Source organism: Mustela putorius, unplaced genomic scaffold, assembly GCF_011764305.1.
Source record: "Mustela putorius furo isolate JIRA1106 unplaced genomic scaffold, ASM1176430v1.1 tig00000179_pilon_pilon_pilon, whole genome shotgun sequence".
NCBI lineage: Eukaryota > Metazoa > Chordata > Mammalia > Carnivora > Mustelidae > Mustela > Mustela putorius.
The window spans coordinates 10567507-10584225 of NW_025421305.1; the positions used below are offsets into that span (position 1 = coordinate 10567507).

The window sequence follows — 16719 nt, forward strand, 5'->3', positions numbered from 1 at the left end:
TATCAACATCCCAGCCAGTCTTTCAACTCCATCATAGATGGCATCTTCTTTAAGAAGTCTTTCTTGGGGCACCTGGGTGGCTCAGTGGGTTAAAGCCTCTGCCTTTGGCTCAGGTCATGATCCCAGGGTCCTGGGATGGAGTCCTGCATCAGGCTCTCTGCTCAGCGGGGAGCCTGCTCCCTCCTCTCTCTCTGCCTGCCTCTCTGCCTACTTGTGATCTCTGTCAAATAAATATTTTTTTTAAAAAAAGAAGTCTTTCTTGGTAGATATGATCCTTCCCTCTCTTTAGTGCAATTGTTTCTATATCTCTATTATACCATGATAACAGTTTAGGTCATAGAGTAAGATAGAACTAGCTTTGAACTCGGGTTGTACCACTTACTGGTTCATTAGGTAAATTCTTTCCAATCTGGGCCTCAAGGTCCTTATCCTATAAAACAGAAACAATAGTAATACCTATCTCATTGGGAGGACTAAATGAAATAATGCATGACATCATTTAGTAAATTCCTGCTACTCAACAGTTTTTATTCTTACTATTTCCATTATTATCTACTGTATCTCTCCATTAGACTGTAAGCTCCAGGAAGACAAATATAATGTCTTATTCATTTCTGTATTCCTTAAAGAATTTGGTGGAGAAATGCAAAAAATGAAGAAAATTAGATTTACATAATAAAAAAATAACATAACTGGTACTTCTTGATCTCTATATCTGAAGCAATATGAACTGAAAAACTCTTGGGTGTCATTTATTTAAATCAACTAATTGTGAAAGGATATCTACTTTAAAATTGGGGAAGTTTGAGGGGCACCTGGGTGGCTCTGTCAGTTAACTGTCTGCCTTTGGCTTGGGTCATGATCTGATCATGGGTGGAATTAAGTACCAAGTGAGGCTACCTGCTCAGGGGTGGAGTTCACTTTTCTCTCTCCATTTGCCCCTCTTCCTGCCACTCCTCCCCCCAAACAAACAAAATCTTAAAAAAAAAATAAATTGGGAATTTTATTTTTTTCTGGATCTCTATTGTAGAATGGACAAAAGATAAAAACGAAAATAAACTACTGCCATCTACTGATAATGCATCACAATGGCTTAAATTAATGAAAACAGAGTTTAGACTAGACAGTATCAATTACTCTTTCATTCAAGCCACATATGTAGGTACATATAATATGCAAAGTATTGTGAGGAATATAAGATGAATTAAGTGACTCTGACAAAAAAAAATACCTATAGTATTCCATAGTAAATGTCCAATTTACATATGAAACAAAATCATTTAGAAAAAATACTTTCAACTAAAATAATTAGTTTTACAGTAAACAGTGTAATGCACATGTTATATTAAACTACCATTCTTTTATAACTATAGTCAACATTTATTGAGTACTTGCAAGTAACTAGCATTTTTCTAAGTGCTTTTACATGAATTATATTTCCCCTCAGAGCAATCCTATAAGCTAAATACTATTTTTACTTATATTTTGTAAATGAATAAACTCAAGGCTTGGAGAAATTAAGAAATTAGCCAAAAACCACACATCCAACAAGTAGGAAGGATGTAATTTGAAACTATTAGGATCCAAATTACATTTATTAGGCACTCAATATGTACTAAAGCACTAGGATAATCATGATTTGTGCATTGTCTCTTTTGCATTGAGAGGCAAGGCCCTCTATGTGACCCTTGGAAGAATCTGAAATGGCCATGTTTCAAGTTTTTGGAAACTCATCATCTGGTACCTCTTCCAAGTTAATGACCAAAATAAAGCAAGTTTATCAAACTACTCTGCGGCCTTCGGGAGCTTTTAGCTTAGAAGAATTAAGAGGAGGCAAATGTATATGTGCACCCATGTCACATAAGCACTGTTTTTCATTCTGAATGGAAAAAGCTGTCATATGAACCTGCTAGGCAGTTAAAGTAGTTAAGTTTATAATTTCATTCTACCCTTTTAGAATAGATATTTTATCAGAAAACAGATACTTTTTTCTTGTGTGAAATTGTTTTCTAAGTGGGAGGTGGGCTTAATATCTAAAGCTGATATTTAACTGAGAAAGCCACAAAATTAGCCTGGGGAAAGATGAAATTAAAGAGTTCCCTGGTATCAAGCAAATTTTAAACTATAATTTGTCAGAAACATGATGAAATCAGATTTGAGTGGTTCAATTCCAACAAGATAATAGTGATAAAAATGTGACACACTACAAATGAGTAAAAACGCACATTTCAGGTAACAACAACAACAGCAACAACATGTCTTTTCAACCATATGTTTTCAAGAGAAGTTACAACATTGTCGGAGTCATCCAAAGGAATTAATTAACTGAATCATAAAAAATGTATTCACATCTATTATTTACTTGTGTGTTAGGATCTGGTAGGACTAGGCATTACCTCTTTTTTGACTAGGCAACGTGACTAAGGTTTCAGACTGCTGAAAACAAAACAAAACAAAACAAAAAACCCAGAGGATTTGTACCATTCCTTAACTTCCTATTAAAGACAATACAGGCAGCTTTAATACATTATCCACATTGCTTTTAGCTTTCCATCAAAGATGAGATTTCTCTGAATTTCCTGATAGTACTGGACTACCAAATGTGTCCTTGTAAAGTGTAGACATACAGAGACTGATCAGCAGTTTGAATCCAAGCTTTAAGGGATGGCTGGGCCACTGTTTCAAATTGAAATGAGAAGCCTATGATGAAATTCAGTCATAACCTACCTGCTTGCTTCAATGAGAACAGTAAGAAGCAAGGTCTTCTGTTACTCTATAAGTGAGCATGATTTCAAAACCATGAGGAGCTTGTAGTGGGTTGAACAGTATACCCCCAGCCCCAATATGTCCATGTCCTACCCTCCAGAACCTGTGAATGTGGTCTTATTTGGAAAAACAGTCTTTGTAGATGTAATAAGGTATCTTGAGATGAGATCATCCTGGATTTAGGGTGGATCTAAATGTGCCTAAATTTAGGGTCCCACCTAAATCCAATGACAGGTAAGAGACTGTTTCTCTTCTGTTTCTATAACTTTGAGAGAATACATTTTATAATGACTCTCTGGTTAAACTGACTTTAAAAAAAAGCAGATTTAGAGAAAATTTATATACTATTAAGTTCCTTATAAAGTGTACACTTATACACTTTATAAAGTATACACATTATAGTGTTTTTTTTAAAGATTTTATTTATTTGACAGACAGAGATCACAAGTAGGCAGAGAGGCAGGCAGACAGAGAGTGAGAGAAGGAAGCAGGCTCCCTGCTGAGCAGAGAGCCCGATGTGGGGCTCGATCCCAGGACCCTGAAATCATGACCTGAGCCGAAGGCAGCGGCTTAACCCACTGAGCCACCCAGGCGCCCACATTATAGTGTTTAATTGACTTTTTTTAGTTTATTGCTAGGCTATGGGCCCCGACTACATCAATGAGAGGGTTTCTTTTGTATGAACAAAATGCTAAGGAAGAAGCAATTAATTCTGCCCGGTGAGGGAATGGAGATTCAGGGAAGGTTATGATTGAGCTTGGAAGATCTTAACAAGTAGCAGTTAGATAAGCATAAAAAGAGAAGGGTGTTCCAAGAAGGAACAGCCTTTAGTTTGAGTGGCTTGGGAATAAGGCAGTTGTTTTTTTTAAAGCTAATTATGCATCTGAATCATCTGTATAGATTAAAACAAAATAAACATCAAGCCCAGACTTGACTCCTAGAGATTCTGATTCAAATGCATATTGAATGGAATCCCTAGATTATTTTAAGTTCTGTTTGTAGTTCTGATGTGCAGCAGGAGAACCACTGGAATGGGGTGAATGGAGACGAGGTAGGTGATGAGGCTAAATACTCTAGGAACAAATGGTGAAAAGAAATGTTATGTAAATACCACACAATGACAAACTCTCTTCCCTGGCAGCTTTCCTATTTTCAATTACTTTTAATTTTTTTACTGCTGGGTGCCTGGGTGGATCAGTGGGTTAGATCTCTGCCTTCCACTCAGGTCATGATCCCAGGGCCCTGGGATGGAGTCCCGCATGGGCTCTCTGCTCAGCAGGGAGCCTGCTTCCCTCTCTTTCTCTCTCTGTCTGCCTCTCTGCCTACTTGTGATCTCTGTCAAACAAATTAATTTAAAAAAATCTTAAAAAAAATTTTTTTTTACTGCCACTACTGTTTAATGAAAGAAAATAAATCCCCATCATTGTAAAAACATGGATAAATGTTTTAAACCAGCTTTGTGACTCAAAAGATCTCTATTTTGCTTAAGGTAATTATTTAACATAAACTCAGAGTGCAGAGTGCACCCTTCGATCACAGGTACCATCGGCGGAAGGCTCTTAACGAATACCCCACAAAAATCATGAAAATACAAATTTTGACAAAAACATCTGCTAGGGATACAGAACAGCGAGTTCCTACTCTGGGTTGGGGATCCCAGCACCTAGTCAAATAGAATGGAAGCACTTGCCCACCTCCAAGTGATCTTCCAAACTCCCAGATATCTAGGACTCTTTCAGGTGAAACTTCTTCAGCAGTTATCGTCTGAGCAACTAGGAAGGCAAAAGGGACCTCTCCTTCCATCATAACCAGTTCCACAGGAAGCACCCTTTCTCCTACTCTTCCAAGGCGGGACAGATTTTCCCTTTATCTTAGCATCTGCCCTCCATGTAGTAGCTGTTCGATATTTCTAAATGGATGTTATACTCTTTGAGGTTAGACAAGGGACGCTAATTTATCACAATTCTGAGAGTTACTGCCTTCTAATTTTCTACTAGTGGCACGTATTTTTAAATGGCCATACAAGACTTTGTCAGTGCAAATAGAGGAGCTGTAAAGAGCGTTCGTCCAGTCCAGTCAGCAAGTAAGGTGGAATCAGCAAAAAGGCAAAGGAAGGTTCAACCAAGTGTTTCTGGGAACAAAAAAAGCCACGCAGTGTTAAAAAACAGCAAGAAGTACAAACAAACTCCACCCAAGGAGGAGGATTACTGGAACCCTGGATGGGGTAAATTTCCAAGTGCTAACACAAGCTGCTTCTCAGGGTTGGGCTCGGGTGATGAAACCAAGTGTCTGATCCACACGGCTCGTCCCCGAGCGTTTGGGGGAGCGGACTTGGGGAGAGGGCTTCCATTCGCAGGAGGGAGTCTGCCATTTGCTCCCCGGGTCCCCGTCTCTCCTTAGGGTCCCGCCTGCCTTCCCGCGGCTTCCCGCGGCCCCGCTCCCCTCACCCGCCCGCCAGCCTTCCAGACGTCCCTCTTCCCTCACGGGCCCGCCGGTCCCCCTCACTGACTCGCCCTCCTTGCCCGCCTGCTGCTCCCCTCGGCGGCCCACCCGCCTTCCCGCTGCCTCTCTCCCCTCACCCTCGCAGCAGCTTTCCAGACGCCCTACTTACCTCTCCAATCCGTCCCACTCACCTGGCCCGCCCTTCCGCCGGCGTGCTCCATTCGCCAGCTGCCCTCCTGTCAGCCGCCCCGCCCCTCACGGGCCGGCCCACCGCCCACCCCCCTCACTGGCCCGTCAGCCAGCCAGCTCCTCGCCCCTTTTACTGGTCTGCCTTCCTGAGGACCCCCTCTCCTCGCCCGCCTGCCAGCCTGGTAGCCGTCCCCCTCCCGTAACCCGCCCGCCTTTCCGCCGCCCTGCTCCCGGCATCAGCCTGCCTACCGCCAGACGCCGGGTCCCTTCATAGGCCCGCCCACAGTCCGCCCCCCCCACGGGCCCACCCCCCCTGCCCGCGGTCCCGCCCCCCTGCCCGCGGTTCCGCCCACCTGCCGGCAGTCCTGTTCCCCTCACCGCCCGACTGCCTCGTAGCCGCCGGGCTCTCTTGGAGGGGCTCGCAAGCCTGCCAGCCGCCCGGCTCCCTTCACCCGAGCGCCAGCCTCTCAGCCGTCCCGCTCCCCTAAGGGGCCCGCAAGCCTACCAGGACCCCGCTCCCTTCACCTGCACGCCCGACGTCCCTCCCCACTCAAGGGCCCGCCCGCCGCCACGCCACAGTCTGCCTCCCGCCCAGTTCCCCTCACGGCCCGCAGTCCCGGCCCCGGCAGCTGACCCGGCTGGCTCCGGCTAGAGGGCTCTGGTTCCTGTTTCTCTTGCCTCAGTCGTGCGGCGTAGGACGGTCTCGACGGGCTGCGCTGACCCGGAACTGCTGAGGCGGCCGCGGGGGCCGGCGCTGGGCTCTTCTCGGGCTTTCCCCCGGCGCCTCTCCGTACCCAGCCCTCTTCTCCGCTCGCCCCTCCCTGCAGGTCGCCGGCCTGGCGCAGCCCGGTTCTCCGCAGCCGCTGGGCCCCAGCCGTCGTGCCCACGTCTGGCGGGGCGCCCGTGGTGGGTCGGCGGTGAGGTGGGTGAGGTGGTCCAGGCGCTGCAGCGGCGGAGTCGCGGGTCAGGCTTAGAACTCCAGGTGCCACGGTCGTGGCTTCCGGGTTCCGTCCAGGCTCCAGGTGGGGGGTGGGGAGGTGGCGGCGCCCGGGCGTCTCCGAGCTTGCAGAAGCCTGGAGGGTGCAAGCCGAGGCGGAGCGCCCACAGGCGGGACGGGGAAATCTGCCTGCGCTGGGCATCGGTGGGGTCAGAAAGTCTCAAGGGGGCGGGGAGGAGGCGGTGGAGGCGCCCGGGCTGGTGGAGACCAAGCACGGGATCGGGAGGAGGACAGATGCTTTTGGTGGCATTTCCCAAGGCAGAAGGGAGGATGGTTGTCACTCCCCTCGCTTCTCTCAGTGTTTTTCAAACCTGGCGAGATGAACTTCAGTGGGAGCCCAGTACCGTCCGGAGTGGACGTTGGGAGTGGCTGCAGGAGAAAAGAGCCCTGGGCGGCGGGGTTCACCACCCAAGGCGGCTCCTGAAGAGAAACCGACTCTGGGCTGGGAGGGGAGAAGATCTGCGCGGGGCTGGGGCCAGGGACGGAGTAAGGAAGCAGGTGGGCAGTAACGTCTGTTCCAAATCCTAGAATGCTGTGTAAATCCTAGAATCGTTTCAGCTTTTACAGATTATGCTGAGTGAAATAAGTCAAGCAGAGAGTCAAGTATCATATGGTTTCATTTATTTGTGGAGCATAACAAATAGCATGGAGGACAAGGGGAGTTAGGAGAACGGAGTTGGGGGAAATTGGAAGGGGAAGTGAACCATGAGAGACTATGGATTCTGAAAAACAATCTGAGGGGTTTGAAGTGGCGGGGGGGGGTGGTGGTGGGAGGTTGGGGGAACCAGGTGGTGGGTATTAGAGAGGGCACGGATTGCATGGAGCACTGGGTGTGGTGCAAAAATAAGAAATACTGTTATGCTGAAAATAAATAAAAAAAGTTTTTTAAAAAACCCGTAAATTTTAGATGTGGCTCCATTAACTTATTGAAGGCCCCGATATTTCATATGAAGGGGTGTGAACTAACATGCCTGTCATGTCAGGATTAATGATACACATATACCATAATTTGACACCCTGTAATTAAAAAGCAGGACTTTGTCTAAGTTAAGTAATTCCCTACTTAAAATTTGCTGTATGGAAAAACATCACACACACACACACACACACACAGGAACTGTTGCTCGACTGGAAAGATGTACAAATCACTTTCACAAATGGTTCCATGTTCATGGTTCTGTTAGGACAAATAATGGACTAGCTTTTCTTGGAGTCATCTAGATCTATTTTTTTATGTTTTTAGATCGGTAAAACTTTTTTTTTTTTTTAAACATAGGTACAAACTTGTAACTATGAGAAGGTTGATATAATTTTGCATTCTTAGACTAATTTTTCTTTGTAGGTGATTTCTTAGGAGGCACAGAAATCTTTGAAGGGCCTTGTACCCTCCTGAAGGATGGCAGAAGCAGTGTTGGTTGATTTCTTTGGTTTGAAATTTAACTCTCAGAAAAACAGTCATCAGGCATTACTAAAGACATTGAATGCTATCAGATACCACCATGCTGCCAAAGCCAAGTTTCTTTGTATAATATGTTGCAGTAACATCAGCTGTGAAAGGGATGGTGCACATAATCACTGTGAATTAGAAGTAAGCAATGGATTATCAACTCTCTTGAGAGGATTTGAGACTGTTAGCAATCCTAGTATGGCTGCCTCTTTGTATACTATTAAGCAAAAAATTGATGAAAAAAATTTGACCAGCATTAAAGTAATTGTACCCACGCACCGGAAGACATTACTGAAGGCTTTTATTGATCAGCTCTTCACCGATGTTTACAGTTTTGAGTTTGAAGACTTACAGGTGACTTTGAGGGGAGATCCTTTGAAACAATCCACTGAAATAAACATGATCACAGCTCAAGAAGTAGAAGCAATCCAGAATGAAATTCAAACATATTTGAGAAGCCTGCCAGCACTGAGAGGAGAGTTAACCATTATCACATCTCCTTTAATCTCAGGTGTGTTAAACACTCTGTTGTTTCTGCTGTATACATGAAAAACTAGTCTTTCTTTAGAGGTTGTTCACCTTTTTCCTCCTCCTTTCTTTCATAGACTATAGGTTTATTATTCACTGACATCAGTTGCAACGTGGGAGTGTGAGGGATGTCAAGGGATACCAAGGGATAGTCCCTTCAATGCCACCCTTAACAAATAAATTTGCTTTATGCAAATTCAGTTTTAAGACAAATTCCCCAGCCTTCCTTTAAAATGAGATTTATGACCCTAAGCATCTCCTATTTAGAAATTCTGATACTTTAACTCATTGGCACCTTCACAGAAGAATGAAATTTTAAAATGTGAATCTTACTTCTTGGTTAAATGATATTTACTTTGGGCTATATGCTGTTAGGAATAACAAAGACAAATGGGACAGAAGATACTCTTTGAAGAGCAATAATCCCATGGGGAAGGTAAAGCAAACATAAAGCCATATATAACAGAACACATGAGGTACACAGTGCTGAAGAAATTGGAAGCTAGAAAAACATGCAGCTTGAGGTGATCAGGGAGAGTCTTGCTGAGACACTAGGCTTGTAACATTTTATAGTCTTTTGTATAGCATATTTTTACTTTCGTTACTTCTATTCAGCAGATATTTTCTTACACGGATTTACTACAAGAACAGGTGGAATATCCTACATCCCAACTCTTAGCTCATTCAATCTCTTCAGTAGTTCCAAAAGGAGAGATCCCAAGGTCGTTGTTCAAGAAAATCTGCGTAGGTTGGGAAATGCTGTAGGATTTAATGTGGAGAAATTTTACCGAATAAAGGTAAAATTTTGTTTCATGTTTTGGACGATCTAAAATATATTCTTGACGGTGCTAATGACTACATGGACTTTAAATAAGCTATTTAACTTTTGCATCTGGTATTTTATCTAAAATTTTAGGATAATGATATAGTTGTTTTTCTTGGATCTATACACTAGAGCCTAAAAATCAGTTCTTCATAGAGATATTTCACAGGAAGCTTCTTGCATCTAAAAGTACAGTTAATTCTTATAGTACCACTGCCCTTTTTGGTTTAGAAAGAAGATTCCAGAATGGTGGGAGAGAAAGGCCATTATTTTCTAAATTAACATTAGGAGGAACTAGGATCACTATTGATATCTTGTTTGTTATAGAATTCTAGCTTTATTTGGGTCAGGAAAAGTAAGAATATCTTTAATTTGGTAATTAACTTAACTTCTTTTCATAAATAGTACTTTATGGAAACTGCTGCAAGGAGATATTTACCCATCTCTAGTAGGAGATGTTTGTGATGGACTGTATTAAATTGTTAAGTGTTCAAGTCTGTTTTCCTTTGAATAAAATTTATAGAGATTATAATGCCAAAAGTTAAATGACAAGTAAATTTGGTATTTTACTATCGAAGTGATGTTTTTAATGCTTGCTAGTAATATTAAACTGGTTATATAATTTCGTACAAAATGAGTATTTTCAGAAAAAGCTTATGGATCAGAAATTCTACTTTCAAAATATTTTTATCACACATCTTTGGTATTAGACTGATCATGCCAATGACGTCTGGATTATGGGAAGGAAGGAACCTGAATCTTATGATGGAATCACCACAAATCAGAGGGGAGTCACAATAGCAGCTCTTGGTGCTGACTGTATACCAATTGTTTTTGCTGATCCTGTCAGAAAATCATGTGGTGTTGCTCACGCTGGTAAGTGTACTTAATTAAGCATTTAGGATTTTACCAGTTTTGTAGTATAGGAAAAGTTATAATTTCTTTCTAGTGGGCAAGACAGTTAATTACTTTACAGGTATTAAATATAAAATAGAAGTAGAGCCAGCATACTTTTATTATAGGAACAAATAAAAGCAGTACCTAAGTCAAATTACATGAATCAGAGTAGAATTCCCAAAGGAAGCAGTACCCTGACTGATTCTGGAGGAATTTGCAGGACTTGACTAGGTGCCAGGGTTTCTCAGCAGGGTTGCTTTTAACATTTTGGGCAAGATAATCTTATATTGTAGTTTGCTTGGCTTTCAAAATTCCGAATGCCAGTAGCACCCCAGTTGTAATAACAACAACAACAGCAAAAAGCACCTCCATGCTTTTCAGAACACTTCAGAGGGAGAGGAAGTGGTACTGGCTCTTGTTGAGAACTTTTAAAGTCTAGGCAATGGGGACCAAGAAGATAAGGTATGTTGGAGAAAGGTATTCATGAGGATGAAGGTGCAGCAGCATATATGTAAAGGTATGGAGGTAAGAAGCAAGATATGTTTAGAAAACTGTATTTAGCTTAATATGTTATAGTCTAGTGCCTTTAAATATCTAAAGTTAAGAACAAAGGATTTTTGTTGTTGTGTTAAGGTTATGGAATTTTGTTTTCTGAAGGTATTTTAAAGTGCTATTTAGATTATCCTGTGGCCATGGCTTTGTAAAATGAGGGATGATCTTTGGTATTTCTTTCTGCTTGTAAATCTATTGTGCTTTTTAGACAAAAAAATAAGAAGGTGGCATATTTTCTTCTGATCTAGCTAAAGTTATGGGATTGGATGACTAGAAGTCACATTTATGATTTGACATTGTCAAAAAGTTATTTGAGTCTTCGATTTTGGATATAAAAAGAGAATTTATTTGTTACTTCTTAGATTTTGAAACATTTTTAAATATCAAAGATTAAAGCTGTCAAAATGAGTGCTTGCTTCAGCAGCACATATACTAAAGCTGTCAAAATGAAACACTCTTAAATAAAATTAAAAGTCTGACATTTTCTGATTTTAAAACTTGTTATAAAAATATATTAAAAAAGAACCCAGAAATAAACCCTTGCATATATTATCAAAAGGTTTTTAACAAGGTACCTGGACTATACAGTGGGGAAAGGATAGTCTCTTCGACAAATAGTACTGAGAAAAGTGGATATTTACATTCAAAAGAGTGATGTTAGATATTTATCTTACATTGTATATAAAAATTAACTCAAAATAGGTTAAAGACCTAAATGTAAGAGCTAAATCTATAAAACTTATTAAAGAAAATGTAAATCCTCATAAACTTGGTTTAGGCAGTGGTTTCATAGATATGAAACCAAAAGCACAAGAAACAAGAGTAGAGACAGATAAATTGAAATTCATCAAAACTAATAAACTGCATCAAAGGACACAGACAACAAAGTTAAAAGGCAGCCCATGGAATGGAAGAAAATACTTGCAATTCATATATCTGATAAGGAGTTTATGTCCAGAATATATAAAGAATCTACAACTCAACAAAAAAATCAATAACCCAGTTAAAAATGGGCAAAGGGCTTGAACAGACATTTTTCCAAACATAAGCAAATGGCCAACAAGCAAGTGATGAAAAGATGCTTAATGCCACTAATAATTAGGAAAATGCGCATCACAACTATAATGAGATATCACCTAACCCATTAGGATAGCTAATATTAAAAAAAAAAAATAAAAAGAAAATAGCAAATGGTGAAGATGTGGAAGAATTAGAACTCTGATGCACAATTGGTGGGAATGTAAAATGGTGCAGCTGCTATAAAAAATAGTATGGTGGTTCCTCAAAAATTTTAAAATACAATTACCATATGATTCAGCAGTTCTACTTCTGGGTATATATCCAAAAGAACAAAAGCACACCTGTGCATATAGCAGAGTTATCCATAATAGCAAAGAGGTGGAAGCAATACAAGTTTCCATAGATGGATGAATGGATAAGCAAAATGTGATAAATGCATACAGTGGAATATTATTTAGCATTGGAAAGGAAGAAAATCCTTACACCTGAATGAGGACCTTGAGGACATTATGTTAAATGTAGGAAGTCAGTCACAAGATATACTGTAAGATTCCACTTACATGAGGTATCTAAAGTAGTCAAATTCATAGACACAGTGGAATGGTGGGTACCATGGGCTGGGGCAAAGTGGTGATGGGGAATTGTTATTTAATGAGTTTCCATTTTGCAAGATGACAAAGTTATAGAACTTCGTTGCACAACAATGTGAATATATTTAACACTACTGAAGTATACACTTAAAAGGAGTTAAAATGGTAAATTTAATGATATGTATATTTCCTCCCCCCAAGTTTAAAAAAAGTGTCTAAAAAAAGTGAAGGAGAGAGAGAAGACTTATAAGGTATAATCCCACTGGAAACTGAAAGTATAGAATATTTTTAAAGGAAGCGGAAGGGACCTCCCATTACATATCTCTCCCATGTCAGGTGGTTTGCATAGTGTACCTCATTTAAAAAACAGTGTTTTAGGGGTATCTGAGTGGCTCAGTCAGTTAAATGTCTGCCTTAGGCTCAGGTCATGATCCCAAGGTTCTGCTTCTCCCTCTCCTCTCCACTCTGCTCTCTCTCTCTAATGAATAAATAAATAAAATCTTTTAAAAAATAAGAAAAATAAAAACCGGTGTTTTTGTTAATTGGTTATTTAGCTTAATTAATTGATCTTGTGATTCATTGCTATTTCTGGACTTTGAAAAATATGCAAACTAACTCTGCTCATTTTTAAGTTAGAGATAAATTAAGGTGAAATGCTATGTTTCAACTTCCCTTATCTCTTTTTCTTCCTATTTACCAGGTTGGAGGGGTACTTTGCTAGGTGTTGCTATGGCTACAGTGAATGCTATGATCACAGAATATGGGTGTAATTTGGAAGACATTATTGTTGTACTGGGACCTTCAGTAGGACCTTGCTGTTTTACTCTGCCAAAGGAATCAGCAAAGGAATTTCATAATCTTGATCCTGAATGTGTACGGTTATTTGATTCACCAAATCCCTACATTGACATTCGTAAAGCTACCAGGTATGTTTGATTTCATTCCAAAACTGCAAGTTTAGTTATTGCTTATTGTTTCTAAAATGAAAATAATTTTAGACAACAATTAGTAACTCCAAGAAAAATTGAGGTGGCAGATAAATAGGTAGCTGACATAAGTATTTTATACAAAAACATATTTTGATTATTAAATCTATTCTCATTTAAGTTTGACTAACAGAAATTTTCCTGTTATCTCTTATTGACTTAAAAGTGCAGGAAGCTATTATTTGAGTTTTGAGAGATGTACTTAAACTTCATATAGAAAAGTTGTCATGTGCTTCATAGTCTTTCTTCAGCTGAAATCTATAATGTAATAAACTATCAGGAAGATGATATTTTAAAGATTTTATTTATTTATTTGACAGACAGAGATCACAAGTAGGCACAGAGGCAGGCAGAGAGAGAGGTAGAAGCAGGCTCCCCGCTGAGCAAGAGAGCCGGATGCAGGGCTCGATCCCAGGACCCTGGGATCATGACCTGAGCCGAAGGCAGAGGCTTTAACCCACTGAGCCACCCAGGCGCCCCAGGAAGATGATATTTTAAAATTATCTTTATTCTTTAGCTAGAGGAATATATTTCTTAGCAAAAGTGTTAGATAATATAAGCACATAGTCACTCTCAAGCTTTCTATGGTCCCTTTCAATTTTGAATTATGAAGTTTTGCTATTAAAAGCCATTATTTGTTATTTCTAAAAAAGAAAATTGTCTGATTTTAATTGTGTTTCTATTCTAGTCAACAAAACGTTTGCACAGATTCTGCCTCATTTAGCATATAGAAAGGATTGAAATTGATTGTTAAATGTGACTTGTGGAATTAAAATCACTAATTAATATTCATATTTCATATTGTAAAGTATTTATGGAGAAGCAATTTCTCTGTGAAAATCTGTTAATAGGAGGACAAGAGGTGGGAGGTCCAAATGACCAAAAAGCATCTCTGTCTGAATCAGGTGAATCTTGTCTACAAATATCCTTGTAACTTTAGATGTTTCTTCTAAATAAGTACTTGATTTTGTTTATAAAATTCTGGACCCAGGTCATGTCTGCAGGACAATATAGAAAGTTTTACAGTTCATATGTAAACTTAAGTGATTAATGGTTATAAAATCTTCCAAATTCCTGACTTGTTCATGTTTTGTATCTGAAAACCAATTTCATTGTTCCAAGCAAATCTTTCCCAGAATTCTTTTACACCAATATTCATATGTATGTATTTTTTACTGCTTTGGCTAGATAAAATAAACACTTGGTATCTTTGAAAAATCTTTATCCTAAGGATTCTTCTAGAACAGGGAGGAATTCTACCACAGAATATTCAAGACCTGAACCAAGATCTTGACCTCTGTACGTCCTGCCATCCTGACAAGTTTTTCTCCCATGTCCGAGATGGCCTTAATTTTGGTACACAGATTGGCTTCATATCAATTAGAGAATGAGGTAACAGCGGGTTCTTCCTCTTCCTTTACCTCTTTTCTTTCTCCTCTTTCCAGCTTTCCCTCCCCTCATTTTAAAAAATAATTGATTATATTTAACTTTGTCCCTTTATTCTTGTAGGAAGAATTAAGTTTCTATTTTTAGTGAGAAAGTAGAGGTAGAAGAGTTAATTTTTTTTTTTTTAGAAGAGTTAATTTTTAGGGACATACTCTAATATAAAGAATAGCTGCTCCTTTTCCTACTTAAGTAAACAAGCCACCATATAAATATACAAATAAAATAATTTATTTTAAAAATCCTGCATGTATACCATTTATCTCCTATGTACTTGACATCAGTATATTTCCTATCATAACATCTTTAAAACTTTATTTTTTATTCTTTTGATTTTTGAGAAGAAATCTTTGCATAAAGATTCTAAATTCTAGAATAATAAAAAGTCCTCACATATCAAACTGGCATGGTTTTCAACTAGATTTGCAACTGATTATCTGTAGCAGGGGTTGGCCAATTTTCTTTAAAGGTGAGATAGTAAATATTTTTAGGCTTTGTGGTACATACAGTCTCCTCCTCAAACTACTTAGCTTTGCCATTGTAGAGCAAAAGCAGACAGTAACAACACAAAATGAGTATGACCGTGTTTCAGTAAAACTTTATTTTTAAAAAACAGATGTGGGGCCAGGCAGGTTTGGCCTACAGGCTATAATTTGCTGATACATGATCTATAGTCTTAGAGTAAAACTGAGTATAATTTCATTAAATTAGTATTCATTTCAGATTTTTTTCAGAGTTATACAAAAATATTTCATGACAGTGAGTTAGTGCTGACCCTTTAGCATATATCTACTTTTCTTTAAGTTTACTCTTAACTTAATTAATGTTATTTTTACGCTTCACGATGTCTTTAACTCTTTAATATACAAAAGACTTTAGCAGACCTAATGATCCTTATCTGGATATTGTAATAGCACTAGTAAGTGTCTTACATTTCTTTTCTATGTATTTTTACAGATACTTGACTGGATTTTTATGCAACTGTTTCCTGCCTCCTTCTCAACTGACTACAAGAGGGAAATTTAGCTGTTTGATTTACTTAAAACCGATGGATTAAATGGATAATTCATCTTTTAGGTATATTTTCAGTATTAATCCAAAGCCAAATGAGTTTCATTTGATTCCAGCAAAATCTAGATGAAGATTATTCTTTAGGTTTGTTCTGTTTGTTATATAAATCAGTAATAGGGCTGTTCAGTTCAGTATTTACTGGGTATACCCTATTTGTCAGGCATTGTATGAAGAATATCTGAATCAAAGTGGGTTAGACCTTTTCACCTTTAGTCTAATGCAGTGAAGGAGATAAACACTTATAATAATTAAATAAAAATTTAATTTTGATAGCAGCAGAAGAGTACAGAAGAAGGAAGGTTATGGAAAGTGCCATAGAGAATATGATGTATCATATGGGCCCAAAAGATGCACAGGCTTTTGATAAATGAAGAATAGCCGTAACAGATAGAGGGAATACCATGAACTAGGGCTATGAAATTGAAAGTGTAAACCATGTTCTAGAGAGAAAAGGGTGTAGGCAGAAGTTACTAGAAAAACAGGTTGGAAAGAGATTAGTTAGTCTCAAATGCCATGTCAAAGAGTGTAGGGTTGATTTTCCAGGTAAAGAATAAACACAAAAAACAGGGTAGTGTTTTTATTTCCTTAGCATCATTTGTAACAGGATGGATTTAAATTGTGAGAGACCAAAGCAGAAAGATGTATTTACATGGAGGCTTAAGTGGGTAGGAGAAGAATAAATGAAACAAGATGGGATTGGGAGGGAGACAAACCATAAGTGACTCTTAATCTCACAAAACAAACTGAGGGTTGGTGGGGGGAGGGGATTTGGGAGAAGGGGGTGGGATTATGGACATTGGGAAGGGTATGTGCTTTGGTGAGTGCTGTGAAGTGTGTAAACCTGGTGATTCACACACCTGTACCCCTGGGGATAAAAATATATGTTTATAAAAAATAAAAAATTAATTAAAAATAAATAAATAAATAAATAAAATAAGATCGAACAAACAAAAAAAAAAGAGGCAAAA

The 16719-nt window shown here is 39.3% G+C and overlaps 2 protein-coding genes across 7 annotated transcripts in view; one reads left to right on the top strand and one right to left on the bottom strand.

Moving 5' to 3' along the window:
- Positions 1–6754, bottom strand: part of CCDC122 (coiled-coil domain containing 122) — a 41006-nt gene extending 34252 nt beyond the window's left edge. Inside the window, exons 1-2 of one of the 5 annotated variants that reach the window (XM_013059848.2) lie at positions 6032–6135; positions 383–430 (exon numbers count right to left, since the gene is read on the bottom strand). Coding sequence is in view for 3 of the 5 variants with exons in the window: in XM_013059846.2 (XP_012915300.1) it covers positions 6032–6536 (505 nt within the window). In the remaining 2 variants the exon portion in view is untranslated. Of the gene's footprint in view, positions 1–382; positions 431–4460; positions 5715–6031 lie in introns of those variants that run through there. The other 4 variants (XM_013059850.2, XM_013059846.2, XM_004759246.3 and 1 more) reach the window with 4 other exon arrangements.
- LACC1 (laccase domain containing 1) lies at positions 6186–16408 on the top strand. Of its 2 annotated transcripts, none has more exons than XM_004759248.3 (7): positions 6186–6319; positions 7737–8352; positions 8985–9166; positions 9903–10068; positions 12952–13177; positions 14469–14629; positions 15638–16408. In XM_004759248.3, exons 2-6 carry the CDS (start codon positions 7791–7793, stop codon positions 14626–14628), a joined length of 1296 nt encoding a protein of 431 aa, XP_004759305.1. In that variant the 5' UTR covers positions 6186–6319; positions 7737–7790; the 3' UTR covers position 14629; positions 15638–16408. The 2 variants fall into 2 exon arrangements, with proteins under 2 accessions (XP_004759305.1, XP_004759306.1); XM_004759249.3 differs by having other exon boundaries at positions 8988–9166.
- The last annotated feature ends 311 nt before the right edge of the window (positions 16409–16719 follow it).

What these genes read in the sequence shown, in the direction of transcription:
- LACC1 (XM_004759248.3), top strand. Translation starts at nt 7,791, where the DNA reads ATGGCAGAAGCAGTGTTGGTTGATTTCTTTGGTTTGAAATTTAACTCT. An exon ending in CACATCTCCTTTAATCTCAG is followed by an intron (nt 8,353 to 8,984) that starts GTGTGTTAAACA and finishes ACTTCTATTCAG; the next exon opens with CAGATATTTTCTTACACGGA. An exon ending in AGAAATTTTACCGAATAAAG is followed by an intron (nt 9,167 to 9,902) that starts GTAAAATTTTGT and finishes CTTTGGTATTAG; the next exon opens with ACTGATCATGCCAATGACGT.